The 22,995-nt window shown below is 43.8% G+C and overlaps 1 protein-coding gene across 9 annotated transcripts in view; it reads left to right on the top strand.

Moving 5' to 3' along the window:
• Positions 1–22,995, top strand: part of LOC148510717 (protocadherin-11 X-linked-like) — a 1,446,380-nt gene that overhangs the window by 1,008,819 nt on the left and 414,566 nt on the right. The window contains exon 5 of one of the 9 annotated variants that reach the window (XM_088442490.1): positions 21,149–21,227. The exons of the other annotated variants lie outside the window; for them this stretch is intronic. Coding sequence (XP_088298616.1) covers positions 21,149–21,151 — 3 coding nt within the window. The 3' untranslated portion in view covers positions 21,152–21,227. Of the gene's footprint in view, positions 1–21,148; positions 21,228–22,995 lie in introns of those variants that run through there. 9 annotated transcript variants of the gene reach the window in all.

A 22,995-nucleotide genomic window follows, 5' to 3' on the forward strand; every position in this document is an offset into this window, starting at 1 on the left:
TAGCAGATGTTCGACATTAGTCAGGAACGTGCTGTGTAGTGTTCCCCCCAGTGGTGGCGCTATCAAGAGCGTGGCAGAGCCGGCGGTCTATGGGGCATAGTGAGTTCTGCAATTAATTGATACAGAAACTACCATAATACGTATTAGTGTTTGGGGTTCTTTTATTTATGTTGAGCAGCAATCGCTCATAGAATTTAAAATATGCCGTACAAAGGTAATCTGAATAAACAGTCCTGTGGGATTTTCGTCAAATGATGGTTCAGTGTGTAATAATAGTGCAATAAAAGTCGAAGGGAGGAAAATGCACACTGAGAAATATATACAGTAGATACCCTGTACATAGGGCCTGGTTCAGTACGGATCGCAACTACGATTGCAATAGCGATTACGCACGCAGTCTCACTGCAAATATATGCTAATCATCTGCGATCTCTATGCCGTCGCGGCACTACATTAGGACGCCCACCTTACATTACACCCAGCCATAATACTTAGCACAACTGTGAAACCATGGTAACATGGAGTACCATCACAGCCTCACACACACTTACACAGGCTCTGACCTTACTCAGGAATTACTAACCTCATCACACACAGTGACTACACAAGACTGAGAAACCATCAGTAACATGGAGTACCATCACAGCCTCACACACACTTACACAGGCTCTGACCTTACTCAGGAATCACTAACCTCATCACACGCAGTGACTATACAAGACTGAGAGACCATCAGTAACATGGAGTACCATCACAGCCTCACACACACTTACACAGGCTCTGACCTTACTCAGGAATCACTAACCTCATCACACACAGTGACTATACAAGACTGAGAGACCATCAGTAACATGGAGTACCATCACATCCTCACACACACTTACACAGGCTCTGACCTTACTCAGGAATTACTAACCTCATCACACGCAGTGATTACACAAGACTGAGAGACCATCAGTAACATGGAGTACCATCACAGCCTCACACACACTTACACAGGCTCTGACCTTACTCAGGAATTACTAACCTCATCAGACGCAGTGATTACACAAGACTGAGAAACCATCAGTAACATGGAGTACCATCACATCCTCACACACACATACACAGGCTCTGACCTTACTCAGGAATTACTAACCTCATCACACACACTGATTACACAAGACTGAAAGACCATCAGTAACATGGAGTACCATCACAGCCTCACATACACTTACACAGGCTCTGACCTTACTCAGGAATTACTAACCTCATCACACACTATGAGTACTCAGGCTGCATACTGCATCGCAGTGGCTAATTTATGCACACCCCTACAACAGCATTCAAACGCACTGGCACGCCTGCGTTTTTGCCGACCACTTCCCAATCACCTCCAACAAACTGTACTTCCTGTCAATCACACTGCGATGGGTCATGCTCAGAACACAACAATCAGCCCTCTGCGTGCGTAATTGCAGTTGCGATCGCTGCTGAATCAGGCACATACTCTTTATTCTAGCACCCTGCACCTGTCACAACCCGTGTAGTAGCTCTATCCTGTCTGGTGTGTCGCTCTCTGCTCTGGTGCTTCTAGCACACTCAGCTGATGCAACAAACTACTGAGATTCAGCAGTTTGCATGCTAGAAGCACCAGAGCAGAGAGCAACACCCCAGGCAGGACAGAGGAACTGCATGGGTTTTATCAGGTGCAGGGTACTAGAATGAACACTAAGTACATATATGCTAGGGTTCCAAGGGAATATGCTGGCACTATATGAATACTGTAAGTGTTAATAAATAAATAAATGACACCCTGTGAGCGTAACTTAATACATGTTAGAGAAAATTTTCTTTTAAAACTTTTTTGATAATTTTTATTTAAACATTAGGTAAGGAGGAGAGGGGAAGGGGTTGGACAATGGGGAACAGCATAGACCAGTAACAAATGTCACAGAGAGTAACACAATAATCCAAAGACTGAGGGTCCCAGACTCCAGCAAATGAACGCCAAATGATTAAACCCACTCAGAGGCCGTGATAAAACGGAGAGAGGACTCCATAATGAAGCAACCAGGGGGTCCAAATTATGGGAAGTTTGTGTGGTGAGTTAGAGACTATGCAGGAGATATTCTCCATTTTATAAACAAAGCATACGTCCTCGACAATAGAGCTGGGGGGAGCTGGTTGTTTCATGTATATGTTAAAGGTCCAAGAACACACAACTGCATTAATGCTATGAATGGCTAGACTAATAAACATGGTTATAGCAAAGCGTCATGGCTGACTACAATAACCTGGGCCACTTGATGGTGCACTGGTTAGCATGACCTGCTTATAGCACTGAGCTCATGAGTTCAATTCCCAGCAAAGTCTGTGTGGAGTTTGTATGTTCTCCCCATGAATGCCTGGATTTCCTGCAGATGCTTTAGTTTCCTCCCACAGTCCAAACACATACTGGTAGGTTAATTGGCTTCTAACAAAAATCAACTGTAGTGTGTGTATGTGGTAGGGAATATATAGAGTGTAAGCTCCATGGGGACAAGGACTGATGGGACTGACTAAGTATTCTCTGTGAAGCGCTGCAGAATGTGTGTCTGCTATATACACACAACTGTTAAATATATATATATATATATATATTTATCTTTTGGTTAGTGAGATGAATCTTTCATCCGTTAAGATTTATCCCAGATCTCAAATTTGAACCATATAGTTTAGCACCAGAATAACAGCCAGTGAAATGAAGGGCTTCTAGCATAGCGCCAGCTCAAACATTAAAGATACACCACTGCTGAATTATAGTATTAAAATCTGAGATGAAATAGTCCATCTCCAGTCCCGATAACAAGATCCGGATAAGGGCCGCTGCAGCCCCTGAGCCCCCACTCTGCTCTATCAAGAGAAAAGTGGAGCCACAATCTCAGCACGTGGAGGTGCAGAGCAGTAAAGCCCCAATTAGTATTTTGCCAGTATTCACTTTTAGATTATGTACAATATTATGTTAAAAAACACACAATGCCCCTGCAGTTATAGGACAGAGGTTCCCAAACTCGGTCCTCAAGGCAATCTAACAGTCCAGGTTTTAAGGATATCCATGCTTGACCACAGATTAATTAATTAGTACCTCAGCCAAATTGATTTAACCACCTGTGCTCAACCATGGATATCTGTAAAACCTGAACTGTTGGGGAGCCTTGAGGACCGCGTTTGGGAAACCTCTGGTATACTGTCAGTGATTAGAGCTCACTTCAGGGAGGATATGGGAGAGTTCATTAATGCCTGTTAAACCATGTATGCACTGCAGCATAGTATCCATAGGACCAGATGAAATCTATTATACTATACATTAAAGAGCAAGAATGATTATGGGCACAGTAGGTTACATCTACTGTATATTAGTGTAACCTGAAGCAAATGCTTGTCAGAAATCGTGTCTATGGGTCCTCTCACTTGGGCGTTTAAGAGCGCTCTGTAGGATTTGTTGATGAGCGCTAGGTTAGGTAACGCCCATTAATATAATCGTTTAAAGGCTCTGGGTTTAGAAAAAGTGAGATTCCCACTGAGAAGTCTGGGTCCAGTGCGTTTTACTCATGCAAAACATTGCTAAGCCCTATACACCCTGTACTAACTGCATTTGTAATGGCTTAACAGGCATGATCCTGCTAAACTCATTGTCAATACAATCTGCTGAACAGGCCCTGATATCAGCTTTTAGTGCCTCCAGCACAGATACAGAGCATGCGGAGATATCTGAAACATACCTAATAAACTGTGAAACTGCATTACTTTCAGAAATAAAATGCAGGTAGAGATCTGGAAGCCAAGAAAATCACCCGGAAAGACTGAGGAAATAAATTATCGGCAACTTCATATTTGCAATAAAACCATTAAAACACCTGAGAGTGGCGAAAAAATAGTCAAACTGATCTTGATAAGAAGTCGCTTTATTGCATCATTACATTAGGAAGAATATTATGTCTGTGTTGCCTTACTGAAAACTGACTTTTATAGACGTTGGCTCAGTGTGATCTCTGGGGGTCATTCAGTCCCGCTCGCGAGCGCTGGACGCTCGCAAGTGGGTCGATGGTGCCCAACTGCGCATGCGCACGATGGAGGGAGCTCCGTCGTGCGCATGCGCGAGACCCGGCTAGCGACGAAATAGCTCCGGGTCTCGCACCAAAGGGGGCGCGCTGTCGATGTTGATTGATAGCACGCCCCCTTTGGTGGGCGTGTCGTGGCTGCCAGATGGAGGCGTTCCCATGGGAACGCCTACCGTCTGAAACCGGCCCCACTGACATCAGTAGTGATGTCAGTGGGAGTGATTTTGGCTCTGATAGAGCCAATATCACTCCAGGGCTTGCGGCAGCGAGACCCTACCGCAGGGTCTCCATCGCAAGCCCGATGGTCGCGATGGTCTTGACCATCGCGACCATCATCATGGACGCTCGCTATAGCTGTGGGTGGTCACCCACAGCTATGCGAGTGTCCAAGAGGCCGCTCCATTTTCATGTAGGAGGGTCCTGATTCAGAGCGAGCGCTCTGGTCAGAGCGTCCGGCTCTGAATCAGGCCCTCTGTGTGTTAGCTATGAGCCATGTGCAAGTTCTGGTTCTGCAGATGAGCAAAAGTCAGTCTTTAATGTGTGGAACAATTCACGACTCTGGAATGGTCCTTTCTTTTTCTGTGAGTTCACTAACAAAAAAAAAATTGGGAGAAATAGTTTTGAAATATTTAAAAAGTTTTTAATGTACATTTATTTTTCATTGAAAACATGTGTCCTCTGTTCTGTAAACCACTTATTTTAGTAGAAAGTCCATTTCTCGAACATCTGTCAGGCACCAGTCGGTCATTGACAATTACAGATGTACACTGACCCCTGTGTTTTGGTTTTGGATCTGGAAAAATGTTCATGATAAAAAAATGTAAAATAAACGCTAAAATCATGTAATCTTTGCAATACAAAAAGTTGAAAGTCAGATTTTAAATCCGAATCCCAAACTACGGGAAGATCAGAACCGAGACTCCTATCTGTCCAGATCTCCTCAGGAGATCAGAATTGATCAAACCTGGATTCATGAAATTCAGGTGGATTTGGATTTCTGGAGAACCGAACTGCACCGCACATCTCTAGTGACAATATAGGGTCCAGCCACATGGTCAAGGACTATTATGTTTGGTTCTTTGTTGCCTGATTGTTGTACACAACACTACTGTACACAACAAAAAAGCCATACACAAATTAAGTTTTTGCATCGATTACAATGAGACCTAGGGGTCTATTTATTGAGATGAGAAGAGCCTTTTCTCCTGTGTTTTCACCGGAGGAAAAGCTTTTCTCATCTTCTCACAATTCATGAAAAGGTTAACACCAGATAAATCTCCGATTTCTCTGGTGATCACCTCTTTAGCGCAGAGCCGTAACTAGGGTAGTGCGACCAGTGCCATGGCACAGGGCACCGCAAGGCAGGGGGCGCTGTTTGGGCATGTCATTATTCCTGTTTATTATCATTCTCACTTGTAGCTTCCTCTTCTTTTATCCCCAGCATCTCCTGGCCTCCCCTATCTCTTCCCTGGCCCTCCCCCATGAGGCCATGGCCCTCTCTCAGGTGCACTATATTATGTCCCTATTTATCCCCAGCATCTCCTGGCCTCCCCTATCTCTTCCCTGGCCCTCCCCCATGAGGCCATGGCCCTCTCTCAGGTGCACTATATTATGTCCCTATTTATCCGCAGCATCTCCTGGCCTCCCCTATCTCTTCCCTGGCCCTCCCCCATGAGGCCTTGGCCCTCTCTCAGGTGCACTATATTATGTCCCTATTTATCCCCAGCATCTCCTGGCCTCCCCTATCTCTTCCCTGGCCCTTCCCCATGAGGCCATGGCCCTCTCTCAGGTGCACTATATTATGTCCCTATTTATCCCCAGCATCTCCTGGCCTCCCCTATCTCTTCCCTGGCCCTTCCCCATGAAGCCATGGTCCTCTCTCAGGTGCACTATATTATGTCCCTATTTATCCCCAGCATCTCCTGGCCTCCCCTATCTCTTCCCTGGCCCTTCCCCATGAGGCCATGGCCCTCTCTCAGGTGCACTATATTATGTCCCTATTTATCCCCAGCATCTCCTGGCCTCCCCTATCTCTTCCCTGGCCCTTCCCCATGAAGCCTTGGCCCTCTCTCAGGTGCATTATATTATGTCCCTATTTATCCCCAGCATCTCCTGGCCTCCCCTATCTCTTCCCTGGCCCTTCCCCATGAGGCCATGGCCCTCTCTCAGGTGCACTATATTATGTCCCTATTTATCCCCAGCATCTCCTGGCCTCCTCTATCTCTTCCCTGGCCCTTCCCCATGAGGCCATGGCCCTCTCTCAGGTGCGCTATATTATGTCTCTATCTAAAACATGGGGTGGGGGGGGGTGCCAATGCTTGCTCTGGCACAGGACACCAAGAAGTCTAGTTACGGCTCTGCTTTAGCGCATCTTAGAGGTGTAGGAAGGATGCGTAATTCATTTTAAGAAGCGATAAAAAGCTTTGCTGTTCTTCACTGGGAAAACCATCTTGGGATGACGTTAACTTACACTCAGCACTGGGGACCTGCAAAGCCGGAATAGCTTTGCTTTATCCTAATTTGTACAAACTAATGTTCCCTCTGGCGGTCAGATTATTGTACCGGGAACCGTCAGCGCTAGGCTGCTGGAGAACTTGGGAACTCCCTTACAGAGGTGCAAGGTTTTCTTTGGGTTTCAAAAAAGAGCCCGGATTAATTAATTATGACACTAGTAGTATCTGTATTGCTGCGTTAAGAGGTGACACATTTCTAGCTAGCGCCAATGCTACATAAATAGGCCCCTTTGTTACATGGTTATATCAGGCAACAGTCTGTAATGTGTTGTTTAATGTGCATGAAAGATATTCAAAATGTAAACATGCCAGAGAGGGAAAGAAGAACCTTTTCTATGAGTAAAGAGAATTAGTAACTACTCAGAATATTTTCTCTTCCATCCCGCAGTGCATGAAGTGGAGCCTGACCAGTAGCATCTCAGAGCCCGGGAATTATACCTGTAGGCTCATATCACAGTTGATCAGAAGCTTTTCTTGCAATAATTCAGTTATTAGTTGAAAAAGAAATTTGCACTCAAGGCAATCTAGCCTTTAATAAAGCATGTGCATTCACGTGGCCACCTATCCCGGCAAACTCACATCGTCCTTCATATCTGATTTGTGTGAAGAGGGAGGCATCTGAAGGCTGCACCAACAGTGTGAGGCTGCCCCAGATATTGGAAGTGACACGGCGCGCAGTAGTGTTGCTTTGTGCCTTTGGCAGACAACGTTTGTTTGTCTTTTTAACTTTCTTTTATTATTCCCTCCACTGCGCAAAGGCTAAAAGCTTTTGGAAAATGATTTAGGACGTCTTAAAAAAAAAAAAAAAAAAATATATATATATATATATATATCAGGAGCTGAATTTATTATGCATATAAATGTACTGCATCAGAACTCAGAGCATTTTCTGCCATATTAATGCACTGCTCATAGTATAGGTGTATATTAATTAACAGCAGAATGTAAAAAGCTACTATATAGGTACAGTATATGATGATTTATTATCTGATTATTGAGAATTTCTTTCTAGAGATACCATGAGGAGCACTGCTAAGTAAGTTAGTCAGGGCACTGTATATTACATTCATATCCCGTAAGCAAGACTTGTGTTATGATTGAGGGGGGAGATGTATCAAACCTTGGAGAGAGATAAAGTACCGACCAATCAGCTCCGAACTGACATGTTACAGGCTGTGTTTGAAAAATGACAGGAGCTGATTGGTTGGTACTTAGGACCTCATTCAGAGTTGGTCGAAGCGGCCGCAGGGTTGTACAGGAAAAGGGGCCGGATATGCAAATGATTCCCTCGCAAGTTGCGTCCCTAAGTTCGGATCGGTAGCTGGCCGACCAAGGGCAGGAAGCGGCCGGATTTAAAAAAAATATGCCCCCTTCTCGTACGCATTGCACGTCATCTCCGGGCATATAAGGATTAATCGAGACCATCGGGAACCATCGGAACTGGTCGTAGAGCTTAAGGCTGACCATACCCTCTCTTAAGCTCTACGATCATGTCAGTGTAAAAACCTCCCATGTCACATGTGCCATGACGCTACTTTGTTAATTATGCACTCCCATAAACCGTATGTACTCCCATAAAACGCCGTTCGCATAATTAGGCACGCCTGCGTTCAGATCTCCACTCCCCCGTTTTCAAGCACCTTCCCCTGTTACCACCCACAAACGCCTCATTCTGTCACTCAAACTACCGACCTGGCTGTGTTCAAGGAGAGAGAAATTTCTGATCGTAGCGGCTAGTTTGTGCACGCGCATTGCGAACTTTACGCATGCGCAGTATAGCGAACATTGGTGGCGTACGACCGTGCGGCTGCTTCGACCGACTCTGAATGAGGTCCTTAATCTCTCTCCACTTTATCTTTCTCCAAAGTTTGATACATCTCCAGTGTTACCTGTTATTTCCTTCTTTTTGTGATAAAGCAACTGTTATTTATTAATAGATATTTATATAGGGTACACATAGTGTGCAGCATTTAACAGGGAACATTTCAGTCATTCACAGCAGTCCCTGCACCAGTGGAGCTTACAATCTATATATTCATGTACACATAGGCAGCCAAACGGTATCATTTATTTTTCACGCCATTTATTTATTTTGGACACTTGGAGGAAACAAACTCAAACACGGGGAAAACATGCAAACTCCATGTAGATAGGTCACGGCATGTGGGAATAGATCCATGATCCCAATGCTGTGAGGCAGCAATGCTGACCACTGTTCAACTGCGCTGCCTACTTTTACATATTCCTGTCCCTCTTTCTACATCTACTGTAAATATATCTCTCACAGGATAGTCATTATTATTTTTTTTCATAAAGAATTACACAGACAGTAATAAATACAGGTAACATACAATTCCATGTTATTACATATTCTGTTGATAGACGAATATTCCAGAGTTCCTGATTGGACTTAGCCATGCAGCGTATGAAGTGTAACGCGTTGGAAGGCTGGATGCTGGCAGCAGAATATGTCAATGAGATGCAAATCTTAAAAAATTAAAAATAGTTTTCTTTTAGGACTTGTTCTAATGGAGAAGATCCCCAACTGCTGAATACACCTCAACACAGCAAATAGGGGTCATTGGGCCTGATTCAGACCCACTTGCGAGCGGCTGTCCGCTCGCAAGTGGGTCGATGTTCTGGACTGAGCATGCGCACGATGGAGGGAGCTCCGTCGTGCGCATGCGCCAGACGCGACGAGCGAAGGAAAGTCCTTCGCTCGTTGTGTCTGATCAAAGGGGGCGTGCTGTCGATGTTGATTGACAGCACGCCCCCTTTGGTAGGCGTGCCGGGGGCATGCCTCCCTGACGGGGGCGTTCCCACGGGAACGCCTCCCGTCAGAAGCCGGCCCACTGACATCACTAGTGATGTCAGTGGGAGTGATTTTGGCTCTGATAGAGCCAAAAGCACTCCGGGCTTGCGGTTGAAAACCTCAACCGCAGGCTCCGGCTCGCAGTTTCGATGGTCGCGATGGTCACGACCATTGCGGCCATCAAACTGCACGCTCGTATAGCCTGTGGGTGGTGACCCCCAGCTATACGAGCGTCCAGGAGGACGCTCCATTTTCATGGAGGCCGGCCCTCATTCAGAGCGTGCGCTCTGCTCAGAGCGTACGGCTATGAATGAGGGCCATTGAATCCTATTTGCAGTGTTAGTGGAAATGTGTCCACCAAGTGGAAAATTCAGCTCTGTTTGACAAAAACACCAGTGTGTACAAGCCCATACAAAGCCACTAGACCTAATCTACAGCTTAGTCTATTCTGTAAAGTGACACACGGTGTACAGTGTACGGTATCTTTGTGTCGAGTTTGGGCTCCTGGCCTCCTCCAACTGTGAACCCCCACCTCCCATAGCAACAGTTTATGGTTATCTGGGCATCTCAATGCCCACTAGGCTCTAGGCAAGGGAGTAACTTGCATAATAGTAGCTCCCATGCTGGATAATGTCAACATCATGCAGGAAATGTTGATAGATTATAAGGGCTGTATTCAATTAGACGCGAAAAGCAGAAATCGGCAAAAAAGTTTCCCCTATTGCCGCTTTTCACTTGTTTGCGTCTTGTCTCCAAATTCAATTCCAGGATGTTGTCGCCTAAGCGGAAACTCAATGCACTGGAATAGGCGGAAACGTTTCTCCAATGAATGGCAGGCGGAAAAAAGTGCAAAATCCCTATTGTGCGGTGCAAATGTGGGAAATTGACTCAGAACCAGTTTGGACACCCACCCCAAAAAAAAAAATGACCTCAGAACACCCCAAAAAAGACATGTCATTTTTGTGGCGAAAATGAAAAAAGTAGGGGGACAAGGATAAAAATTAGCGTTGTAGGATTCTCGGGGGGCTGTATGGATGGCGCGTTTGTTTTTAGGTTTGTGGGTGCATGCAGCAGGTGGATTTTTCAAATTTTTAAAAGTGCACTTTAGAAACACAAAAATAAGCTAGCACCCATTTTCCAGTACCACAAATTTGACTGGGCTATTTATTTTCCCCAAAAATAGTGTTTTCTATAATTTTTCACCTCTTTTAGAAATATGCTACTAGAAAGCTTTAAACACAAATTAAGGACACAAATTACTTTTATTAGGGCTAATAGTACACATCTGTAATGATTTCCAGTGTCAGAGCATCTTATTTTGGGGTACAGACTGATTCCCCCAATCTATTCAGTACTTTCCGCCAGTTATGCATTCGCCTATTTGCGTTTTTGCCTCTCCGGCAATTGAATAGGGCAAATCGCAGGGACACGCGTGTCGCAAATTTGCGTCCCAAACAGGTGAATGAGGCGGAGAGTACAACCGGCGAAAAGTTTCCGTCTTTTCGTGTCTAATTGAATACGGGCCTAAGTCTGAAGCCTGATTTGCCCTTACTAAATTGCACTAGATAAGGATTTGTATAAGTGACCTTATTAAAAACCAACAGGAACGTCTCTGCTCCTCCCCCATTGAGTCAAGGGCCACCTTTCTTTGTGAGTCACAAGAACACTTGTTGAATCTGTCTCCTATCTCTATTTTGCATTGATAATTACTATTAATAGGCAGACAGGTAACCAAATAAATTATAAAAAAACGAACGGAACCGAGTAGAACCGAGCCTGCACATCCCTAGTTTAAAGTGCTATACTGTATATACCAATCCTCTTATTTAGAGAAAATCACCCCCGCCTGCCCACAGCATTTTCTATTCTGGTTTATTTCACAAATGGAAGCGTCAGGGGTCCTCACTGGACCCAGCTTATCCAGTCTTGTTGCTTTAGGTAACCGGCTCCCGGAGTGTTTATACATTACCTAGTTCTGCAGGAAATTAAATAGGTAAAATGTAAAGGACTTCTGAAACAAGGCAGTAATATAATAAATACCGTAGGTGGTTTATGGATGCTACGGTAACCAGCTAATTTATGGGCAGACGGTTTCATTTGTAAAGAGGAACATATTTGTCTGATTGTCCCATTGCAATATTACATGTTTTTGTTCACAAGCACTTGGTTAGGTTTATTGGATGCCCTGAGTGCGTTTTGCAGCGTGGCGTCACCTAATCCATCACATGTTTTACACATGAGAAAGCAGCTGTTTTTATCTCTTGGTGGTGGACAGGCGAAGCCGTGTCTGTGAGTGTGGCTTTCATGTGTGGGTCACGGAACGCTACAGTAATAGATTGTGTCTTCATTGTGATGGCTGTTGTGATGGACATTTTCTTTTTGCCAGCTGGAGGGACCCAGCTCATTAGCTGTGGCTTCTTCTCTTATAGGATTCTCACAAAAACTGTTAGATGCAATATTGATTAAAGGTTCACATCTTTCTTTATTAGACCTAATGGTCACTTCATGGCTGGGCTGCTGCCAATCTGAAAACAAACACTCCTCTCTGTTTTTACTGTGCACAAAAGACTTAACAATCACGGTGCTACTTGCAGCCAAACATTCATTAACAAGTAACGTGTGAGGCGCCTGAAGAACGTACCTGTCACCGACGCTCAGACAGCAGGTTTGTGCGCTCAACTATATTCAAGAGGTTAAAGGGTGATATTTACTAAGCCTTGGATAGAGATAAAATGAAAGGAGATAAAGTTCCAGCCCGTCAGATCGTAACTGCCATGTCACAGGCTGTGTTTGAAAAATGACAGTTAGGAGCTGGTTGGTTGGTACTTTATCTCTGTTGGCTGTATTTCCAAGGCTTAGTCATGCTTGCCTACTGTCCCGAAACCTACGGGATCTCCAGATTTTTCTGTACCCGCCCGCACTTTCCAGTGAAGTGCGCAGATGGGTAGAAACTTATCATGAATCCACGGTCCGGAGGGAGGGGGCAGGGCTTAATGGCGCGATTATATGATAATCTCAGCATTTGACCCACCCCCTATCTAAGCATCCGAGATTCACAGCATTTTGTTGTGAGGGGGTTTGGCCTAATGACTGACCCGCCCCATCACTGCCCACCTGCATCTAGTGAAGGAGCCTTTGCTCAGGAAGCTCCATTCAAATTTTGGCAAGCATGGGCTTAGTAAATAGACCCCAAAGAGTGATATTTATCAATCATTGAGGTGTTGCCAATAGCAACCAAGAAGATCCTAGTTATTTTATATAGCAATACATGATAGTTATAATTTGATTGGTTGCTATGGGCAATACTTCCACTTTAGAAGGTTTGATAAATCACCCCTAGTAGTCTCTTAATATCATGACCGTTGATTTACATGGTGCCACAGTGGTCTAAAGCATCGGACAGTGGGGAAAAAAAGGACATACATGAAAATGGGACATACAAGTTAGACAAAATATCTACAAACATGATTATACAGTAAAGTGTAGTGAGAGCCCGGTGAGCTGACAATCTAATAGGAAAAGCCTATTAATTTACTTGTAACCAGTACCTCATGAATATAAGTCAGGCCTCATGAATATTAGGAATTGTCTCAGTGATGTCACTGACTCTCTGTAAATTGATAGGCCGCATACGGATCGACTCACAAAATGGCTGCCTGTGTTTAGGTGACAGCAGGGGCGGACCGACCCGATTACATTAGGCAAGCAGCACATCTCTCGGGTGCCCCTCTCTAGGCTTTCAAACACACTCCAAAATGGCCCGGAAGCAGGGTGGGCCGGTGGTGGTTTATGTGCTTCTCCATCTCTGTGTAGGGAACATGGCACCTTCTTCTGGCTGGCGCCCTACCCGCCTGCACACTATAAGTACTGGTCGGTCCGGCCCTGGGTGACAGGTCGAGTTCAAAATGAATGAAGGCACTGAAGCCTTGAATTGTAAAATAAGTATTTACAGCTTACTATAGATCATTTATTTACGGACAGATGAGTGCATTGCACTCAATTCGGGTACCTTGGCACACGTGTGTTAGTGAAGGCACAAAGCACCAAGCAGACTTGTCCACTGGAAAACAAAACTACAAAGTGTCAGCTCCTTCTGTTACAAAGCGAGTGCTGTCATTGGCTGCAGTTTTAAATGATCCAGCCAATCAGAGTTCTTTCAAGAAAAGGTAACCTATTATGAATATCAGCGCCCCCCCTATATCTGCGTAGTAACATGGCCTAAGAGTGGCTATACTGTGTTATGTGTCTGGGGGTTGCATTGTGACTTATTAGCTTAAATAGTGGCATACTGTATGAGATTGCTAAAAGCCACTTCATCTACAAGCTAAAACGACACTACTTCCTCATAGTGTGTGGAAACAACAACCTTTATATGACATGCAAAGCAAGAAGAGTCAACAAAAAACATTGCGAAGTAGAACTAATCTCCTATGTACGATGACCTTCCAATAATCTCCACAGTCTTTTACAGAAGTGCAACTGGCTTCTAGAATGGTTAACCAATACAGTAATCTGTTACAAAACAAATATATCACATACTGTACACCTTAACACTGTTAAAATTGTAAAAAATAAATGTTTTATGGGGCATATAAATATGTGGCCAAATACATCATCCAGACTAGAGGAATTAGGGAGAGGGTCCTCCAATTTTCCAGGATACATAGGGAATATTACTGGACATTTGGCTTCCCTACAGCCTCCTGGTCCATGGGATAGTTCTTTCTCCTCCAATTGATCGGTGAATGGAACTGACACTGTATCCCGGTGATAGAGGCTACACTAGATTGTAGTCTCTAAGGTTCTCGAAAGAGGGTCAGAGATGAACTGCTTATGGCCTAATGCAGTATCACAGTGGATGAGTGTCCAGGAGGTCCTACGATCAGTAGCTGGAATTGTCCGTCTGCCATAAAAAGGTGCTTATTCCGGAACAGATACTTAGAGAGTACTACTTAGAGGCCCTCCATTAGGGATGTAGTTCACCTCACCTCTAGTTCAAAAGATTGGAAGCTGAAACATTGTAATCTTCTATGCTTTATCATGGTCATGTCTTCATTTCCTAAGGAGGACTGGCCTCCAAAAATGAGAACCAAAGTTGGCAAACTCCAAAACTTATATGTTCCTGAACATTTTAGTTTGTGGATACATGTGGTATCTTTTCTCAGCACTCAATTTGTACCCAATCCCGATAAAGGGTGAGTACACAGAAGGGGAAATGTATAAAATCCTTGTAGAAGGATAAAGTGGATAATTGTTCAAAGCAACAAATCCACTTCTAAAGGCCTGTATAATGATAGCATATTTTAGGAAATTACGGTTGGAAGCTGATTGGTTACTTTGGGCAACATATACACTTTATATATCTCCAAGGCTTGACACATCTCCCATAGAGAGTCACTGAATGGGTCTAGGAGACCAGCAACAAGGATATTGATGAACATTAGGAAGGAGGGCCCTGCCTGTGAAAGCTTACATAATAAGATGAAAGGTGAACAGTAGGAGGTGAACTGGTAAGATAGGCAGGTTAAGGGCAGAGAGGTACTAAGTAGAGTCTTAGGAGGAGGGACTGGTATTCTATAATGAAGAGGAGAGTGTTGATTGCATGATGAAACTGGTGAGACAGGTAGACAGTCTGAAATGCGGAGGAAGTGAGTTCCTGAGGACGGATGCAGAGCAGGAAATATCTTAGCGGATGGCATGAGATGAGGTAACCAGGTAGAGAAGAGGCGGCAGTACATTGGACATGAAAATCATCCAGGATATGACTGGTTCCTAGTAAATTTGATAGACTGTAGGGGGTATATTTACTAAAGTCTTTATTTTTTAGAAGTGGAGTTGTTGCCCATAGCAACCAATCAGATTTTAGCTATTATCTTCTAGAAGGTACTAGAAAAATGAGAAGTAGAATCTGATTGGTTGCGATGGGCAACATCTCCACTTCTATAAACCTGCACTTTAATAAATATACCACTAGGTGTTCCACTCTGTGCAGCCGTGTGAGGTTTATAATATAATGCTGTTTGGTGGCGTTTGCCCTGTTACGGCCCCTGCAATTCCCGCCTGACCTTGCTAGAGTGCAGTCATGTAACGAACAAGAAAACGCACAAAAATCACGATACTTTGCAGCAATCCCCTGTACAGAAAAAAAAAAAAGTCTACTGTATATAAATAGTTGAACAATGTTGCAGTGCAAAAAAAAAACGAAAGAAAAGAAAAGTAAACAATGTAATTGGTGTAATTATCTGCTGGATTCCAATCCGTACACAATACAATTATATTAAATTGTTTAGCAAAAAGCCAATCTTGCATACTATACTCACATGTACTGTTCATAGAAGTATACTGCAAATATTATTACAGGTAACTTAAAGATAAAGCCCAGAACATTATAGAACACATGAAATTGCGCAGTGAAATTTATATTCAAGAGAAATATACTTTTATCCCGGAGAGATCATTATCTTCCTGCAAGACCTTTCTCCGGTATATTGAATTTCTGTTATTCTGTTATTGCCTTTTCCATAGTTTGACCTCAAGGAAGTCTTGGCTCTTAATAATGCTCTGAATATCAGGTGGAATGGGATTTACATGAAGGACACTTCATCCCTCTTGGTAATCAGAATTGATGTAAGATGATCTATACACATGCATGCACAAAGTACACGCAGCCGCTGCCGTTAGCTGGCGTATGACTGCAAATACTGTACATAAAATTTTTATAACAAAAGATAAAACTAACAGAGAGAGTGCATACAGTTCTGATCATTGCAATAATTACATTTCCTTGAATTTAGGCCAGTTACACATTTCCAGGCAAATTGGAACGATAAATCGTCCATATCGTGCAGTGTGTACGCACAATTGCGCGCTCCTGTGGATCGGACATGATAGCTTTTGGTCGGCCGTGCTGTGTGCCCAATCAGAAGATATCGTGTACCAGGTGGTGCAGTTGGGATGTATTTAATAGACCGCCGGTCGAGATGCCGCCGGTCTATATCTTGACAACGAAAGCCAGATGGGGGACTTAAGATAGGCATTGAAATACTGACGGCTATCTTTATCCCAATGCTGGAATGCAGAAGGACACCGGGCCGATCGAGGTAAGTCCGGACATCTTACACTTAGCCGTGGGGAGGGGCGGGGGTTAGGTTTAGGGACTCCAGTGGGCACTTAGGGTTAGGCACCCCCCATGGAGGGTTAGGTTAGTGGAAGGGGTGGGTTGGGGTTAGGCACCACTAAGGGGGAGGTTAGGGTTAGACACACCCCCCCGGGAGAGTTAGGTCTAGGGTGCAGGAAGGGAGGGTTAGATTTAGGCTCCCCCAGGGGGGTACATAGGGTTAGACACCACCCCGTGAGTCTTAGGGTTAAGCACCACTAAAGGAGGGTTAGGGGAGGGGTAGGGGAGGGTTAGGGTACTTACCAGCCTAGTCTGGATCTTGTCCTTTCGGGCTTCTGGAGTCTGGATTTGAACCAGCGGCTAAACAGTTGCAGGTATTTCATACCCATTCCGGTGCAGTTTAATGAAGGACGAAACAAGATATTATTCCGTCGTTCATTAAATTGTATGGTGTGTGCGGGCAATCACGGATCCCGGCCATCGTCTCAATTGCCCGTCGTCCTAATGTGTACCCACCCTAAGAGACAATATACAAGACATTTTAAAGGGATACATTTTCCCTTTAAAATGCCTTTTTATATTGTCTCTTACTGCAGCGCTCATAGGTGGTGCTTTCACAATCTCCCTGAAATGCTTTTTCAAAAATAGGCAAGTATGATATAGAGGTACGGCCCTATCGCCTTTGGTGTTCTTTTCGCTAGGAACCTTCCAATCCTGTCGCATCATATATAAAGAGGTTATAGAAACTTGCGCTTCTCACATCATGTAGGATCCCTCTCAGTCCCTTGGTGCTTGCGCTAGGCGATGGCTCCGAATGTGCACTTTGACTCCAAGGTCCCAAACCAGGAAGTAACTGCCTTGCCGGGACAGCTCTATCTAGGAACAGCTGTCCTTGCGGGTAAGTTTCCTGGCTAACCAGCAAAACATTTTTAATTTTCACCCAAACTAAGCATGTTAGTGTAACGGTATAACTGGTCCAGCGCAGGCAAAAATCCCCACCATCGGATATGTACGTAAACCATCGGCTTTACGTACATATATGAATCGGACCCACTGTACACATAATTATGGTGCTGTCAGCTATTGGGCCATGTTACAAGCACAACTAATTGTTGACTTTTTACTCATCATGTAAATGCCCCCTCTCTACAATGCTGTGTTCTGCGGCATTGTACAGCGGGACCGGGAATGGTGATGTGTTGCACGAGATCATTGAGTTCCCCTCCACCACCAACTTTCATGGATGGCTGGTCTACTTTCTTTGGGAATCCCGGAGAGCTTCCCAATATTCAGGAATCTCCCAGACAGTCTGCATAAACACAGTCCTATAGCCAGGCATTAATGCTGGTGGCCCCTTCCACAAACACATGTGACACCATGACATCATAAGACCTGGAATCTGACCACCAGGGCGCATCCTGAGGTTGTTCTAGGTGGTACCCTGCAATCCAAACACAGGCGCCACCAAAACAGTGATGGTGAGTCTGCTGAGTTACTGACACTGTTGCTAAATTTCTTGGCAAGGTTGGCTGTGGTGCCAGTATTGGAACAGATTTGGACATCATCTTTGGCTATGGCGGTCATCCTTCCTTGAAAACATGAGCTGGTCTCAAAGCTGAGCTATGGATGGCTATTTCTATGTAATGCAGTGGTTCCCAAACTGGGTGCTGTGGCAGCCTGGGGTGCCTCGGGGAACTTGCAAGGGAGCGACACAGGTTGGTAGACCAGGACCAAATCAAAATATCTATGGTCAATGTGATTGGAAAAACCAGTGCTGGTGGCAGCCAATCATAAAATATGTGGACAAACCAGACACAACCCTGTCCACCAACACATAACTGAACCTAAGAGTAACAGGTAAACACTATTTACTTAATTGAATCATTTTTGCTACATTTCTCAATAAGAAACTTTGGGCATAGGGAATGGAAAAAATGCTGATACTGTAGGGCGCCGCAATTCAAGAAAGTTTGGGAACCACTGATGTAACGTGTATATATTTCAAGGGCTCGTCTGTTCCAGGCTTTGCCTAAAAACCGCCAACAAATTCCACAGCCTGGATTTTATACTTTGCCTGGAACATACAGTACAATGAAAGTGTGCGTGCAATTCAGCAAAGACACATGCATTCATATACCGTATATTTCTGTCTTTGAATAATATTTTTACTATACCGTCTTTATTTCAGTGCACTTCACCAATTTACACTACAGTAACCTAAGTACTGTGTGTATATATATATATATATATATATATAGTCAGGGTAGGGGGTCCCTCTCCCGGGGTAGATGGACACCTCCTTACACACAGCAGCTAGGAAACAGCACACCAGTCCATGGTTTGGTTTTCGTGCAAGCTGGTCGGAACCAGTTTTATTGTGCATACACAACAAAATAAACAAAATATAAAAATAAATCCTAGCCCGTCTGGGCACTAACTAGACAGGTTATTCCCTCTCTACAAGTGGCAGGGCCTACTGCCTTACCACAAACACAAACACAGCACTTCCAAATATCACAGTGTCTCTGAACAAACCTCAGTATCTGTTCTCTCCCAGGGTATGTGAGACACTGAACCAAAACCTAACACAGCTTATCTGAGCCACTTCCAGGTGCAACTACTAATCAGCCTGCTCTCAGTCTGAAAGGCCCAACACCTGGAATGGCCTGTGGATGGAGCTCTCCCTTCTCTTCTCACATCCACGCCCCTAGGACCCATTATACGGCTTTTACCAAAAGCCAACACTTCTGGTCTGTTTGGCATAACAGACTTTTCCTGGGGTTTTCAAAACACATATGATAGGAATCTTGGACACACATATATGCCATCCCAGACTTCTCCAGCGCTTCTACCACAATATATATATAAAAGGCTCTTTAATTCAGTAATTCAAGGTCAGTGAATTCAGAATAGCAGATTATATCTCCAGAATTGGAGAATACATTTAGATGCAGCGCCAGATAACATCAGGTCATCGGGAACAGCAACTGACTGTCTTGAGAAGAATAACAATTATATTTGTTTCAGTTGCTTTGTGTTTTTAGAAGACATTAAAATTAGCATCTTTGATTTTTTTTTTTTTGAAAGGGACAAAAACCATCTAAAGTCCTCTGTATGTTCTGTGACCCAGAAAATGCGCCAGAACTCTAATCCGGGAAGTAACATCAATGAGCCTCTTGTCTTTCCTTGCAAATTGAATATCTGGCCTCTGTTTTATGGCAGAAGGCTAACAGTCAAATTGTCATATAAGTTTTAGCTTAATTGCATGCATGTGCGTTGGACCGAGACTACAGTACAAACCGTTTGACTTCTAGAACTGCCAAGTCCAGCTGCATCTCTCCCACTGAGATTTCGACTTTACCGGAGAATTTTATTACACAATTTTATTACACAGGTTTTAAACAATCCAAACTCTCTTCTAAGAATTTAATATATAGCCGCTGGGACTTTTTCGTCATCTTCTTTTTTTGACTACTTTTTTGCTTTGAAAGTGGTGCAGACCTCAGGCAAATGTTGTCCATTTGTGGCCCTTTTGGCTGTTTGGGTTTGGAACCTGATTTATGGTGTATTACTCATGTGAATGCAACAGATGCAGCTATGTACCAATATACAGGGGTCTATTTACTAAGCTGTGTTAGGAGACAGAGTGAAAAGTGATAAGAAAGTGATAAGGTGCCAGCCAATCAGCTCCCAACTGTCATCTCACAGGCTGTGTTTGAAAAATGACAGTTGGGAGCGGATTGGCTGGCACTTTATCACTTTCTTATCACTTTTCACTCTGTCTCCTAACACTGCATAGTAACTAGACCCCATAGTCTGTATTTGTTATACAGTAGAGACTGATCATCAGTTACTCCCATCCCTTACCAGATTTTCTTTCCAACCAATCAACTAGTTGGATGATTGGACAGAAAATCTTTACGTGTGTATGTAGCATTAGGAAGGTCATGGAGAACTGTATAGGGGACTATGCAAGTAATGCTGAATTATAAGAGAAGATTTAAGGAAATCAAATGTTTACTTAATTATTTGCCATGTATGAAATCTGTGTAGCTGGTTATTATAACCATACTTCCCTAGTAGATCCTGGAAGACGTGCCATGCAGAGCCATGGTGCTGCAAATTGTATCATCGATGTCCCACCCATTTCTATAGGCAAGTAGGTGGGATCCAGGAGGACGGCCTCCTCTCCTGGGAGTCAGGGAGATCCCCCCAATATACCCAGAGTATTCAAGACATTCTAAAGCTGGGCACACACTACACAAGGTACAGTATCGCACAACATATCGTTCCAACATGTATCAGAATGATATATTGTAAACAAAGTATAGTGTGTACGTCCGATCCGTCTATCAGCACAACGTCTTATCTGCTGTCCTGCACAACAGATGGGACGATACAATGAATGAAAGGGGTGCTGTTACATACAGCATATAATGACTGACTGCGCTGTTATACACCAGATCCTGCTAATGTATACGGAGTGTGCGGTGTATCGTTACATCACATTGCACCGTTTCTGGGTAGCACAATCGTATGGTATGTACCCAACTTAATGAAAGTTAGCAAGTGTGTTTATAACCGTATACATTTTACTTCAAATCAGCACAAATTGTTTCCCCAGTGATCATTTTGAAGGTGATGCATTTAGGAAGCCGAAGGTCGCTTTCTCGACAGTGATAACATTGACAATAAATCACGGCGGAAGAATCCCAACGCGGTAAAAATTATACTTACAGTATTTTCACTGTGCGGGCATTTTCAATGCATGTTTAAAGTTATAATGCCAACACTTTAAGTTACAATATTACCATGTCAGGATACTGCTGCTGATCTCCTCACTATTGACACAGTTACCGTCATCCTAACGTATGTATCCCAAAGTCTAGTGTGTTATCTAATTTACTAAACCTATTCCATTGAATAACTTCATGCCCGAAAATATCTAAATGATTTATTGGCAGTGGGTGGAAACATCTTTTCCCTGCAATGTGAAGATATAACTTATTGTATGAATTTAGTTTTATTATTGCCACTGTTGTAAATTCTTCTAAATGCAGGAAGTGTATTAAGGTACTGTCATTTCTGAGGCCGGATATCACACGCTTGTTAGTATCTGATCTGAGCCCTGATGGGGGAGTGTGTCAACCAGGTTACTACATACCTTGCATTGTGTGCCCTGGAAGGAATCTTCCTGTGGAGACTGACCCAAGGATGAGGCCGGCAGTTATTTGGGACTCAAAGATTACTGTAAATTGTATGTAAATCTCAGTTTTGGATTTTAGCATTTTTCCCTGTGGCTAGAGCCTTTGCCAGATGCTGCCATTAATACATAATATTGCTGTGCTGAAGTCTATATTATCTGCATGAATCTCCAGTCCTACCCAACAGAAGATTAAGGTTACTTGAGAATAACATACTTGTCCAATGGCCCAGTCAAATCTCAGTACAGTCTCTGCCTCCCACTGATTGGCTGTCCTGCTAAAATCATCCACTTGGATTGACCCAGTATTTCAAGTGCTTATTTGAATTGATGGCAGAGATAGCCTCTGGTGTTGGGCTCTATATATAGAGTATATGTCGCTGCATTATGTGTGCATGTCTGTATGCCATCCCCATCTCACAGGGATTGTTAAAGAGATATTCTAATAACTAACATTACTCCCCCTACTGTATATATTCTACCAAACGCAGAATATATACTGACACATGTGAGCTACTGATAAGAGCTAACACTCTAACTTGTTCTCCGGCTGTCCTGTGTTGAACCTAGTGCCTTGAGTCAGTGCTCACACTGCTACCCTGCAGAGCAGTCCTCCTGATCCTGAGTAAGTGCTATGGAATAACCCGCCACAGTCACCAGCAAGGGTGCTATACCAAACACCCAGAAATAAGTAGTTCCAGCCTGCTGGTAGCAGGGACTAAGCTCCTACAACTGGCGCTTAGGTGGCGCTGACAGTCAGACTGGCACCAGTAGGAGAAGTCCGTTGTGGCAGGTCAAATTGTTAAAACCGCTGGTGACAGAGTAGGCCCCCATGTCACGTTGAGCTTTATAAATTGGCTGTAGTAAAAATATTAAAGGGGATCTGTATCAAGCCTAGGAGAGAGATAAAGTGGAGTAGTTTCCCATAGCAACCACAGCTCCTAACTGCCACTTATCTAGCACAGTCTAAAAAAATGACAGTTACAAACTGATCGGTTACTTTGGGCAACTTCTCCACCTTCTCTCTCTTTTGATACATTTCCCACTTATATTTTTGGTTACATGTGAGCATAGTAATACATGATTAACCCTTCTCTCTGCTTATATGAACTCAAGAAAGGTGTGCGTCATCGCAGCGGAGGAATAACCGTAACGAGAGCCCGTGGGGGGTATATAAATCCTACCTCTGCCTGATACCTCTTCCTGAGCAACGAGATTTAACATATGAAAGAAAATAAGAGGTTTTATTTACAAATACGAGAAGTTCA

This window comes from Taudactylus pleione, unplaced genomic scaffold (genome assembly GCF_031769625.1).
Source record: "Taudactylus pleione unplaced genomic scaffold, aTauple2 ptg000312l, whole genome shotgun sequence".
NCBI classification, from domain to species: domain Eukaryota; kingdom Metazoa; phylum Chordata; class Amphibia; order Anura; family Myobatrachidae; genus Taudactylus; species Taudactylus pleione.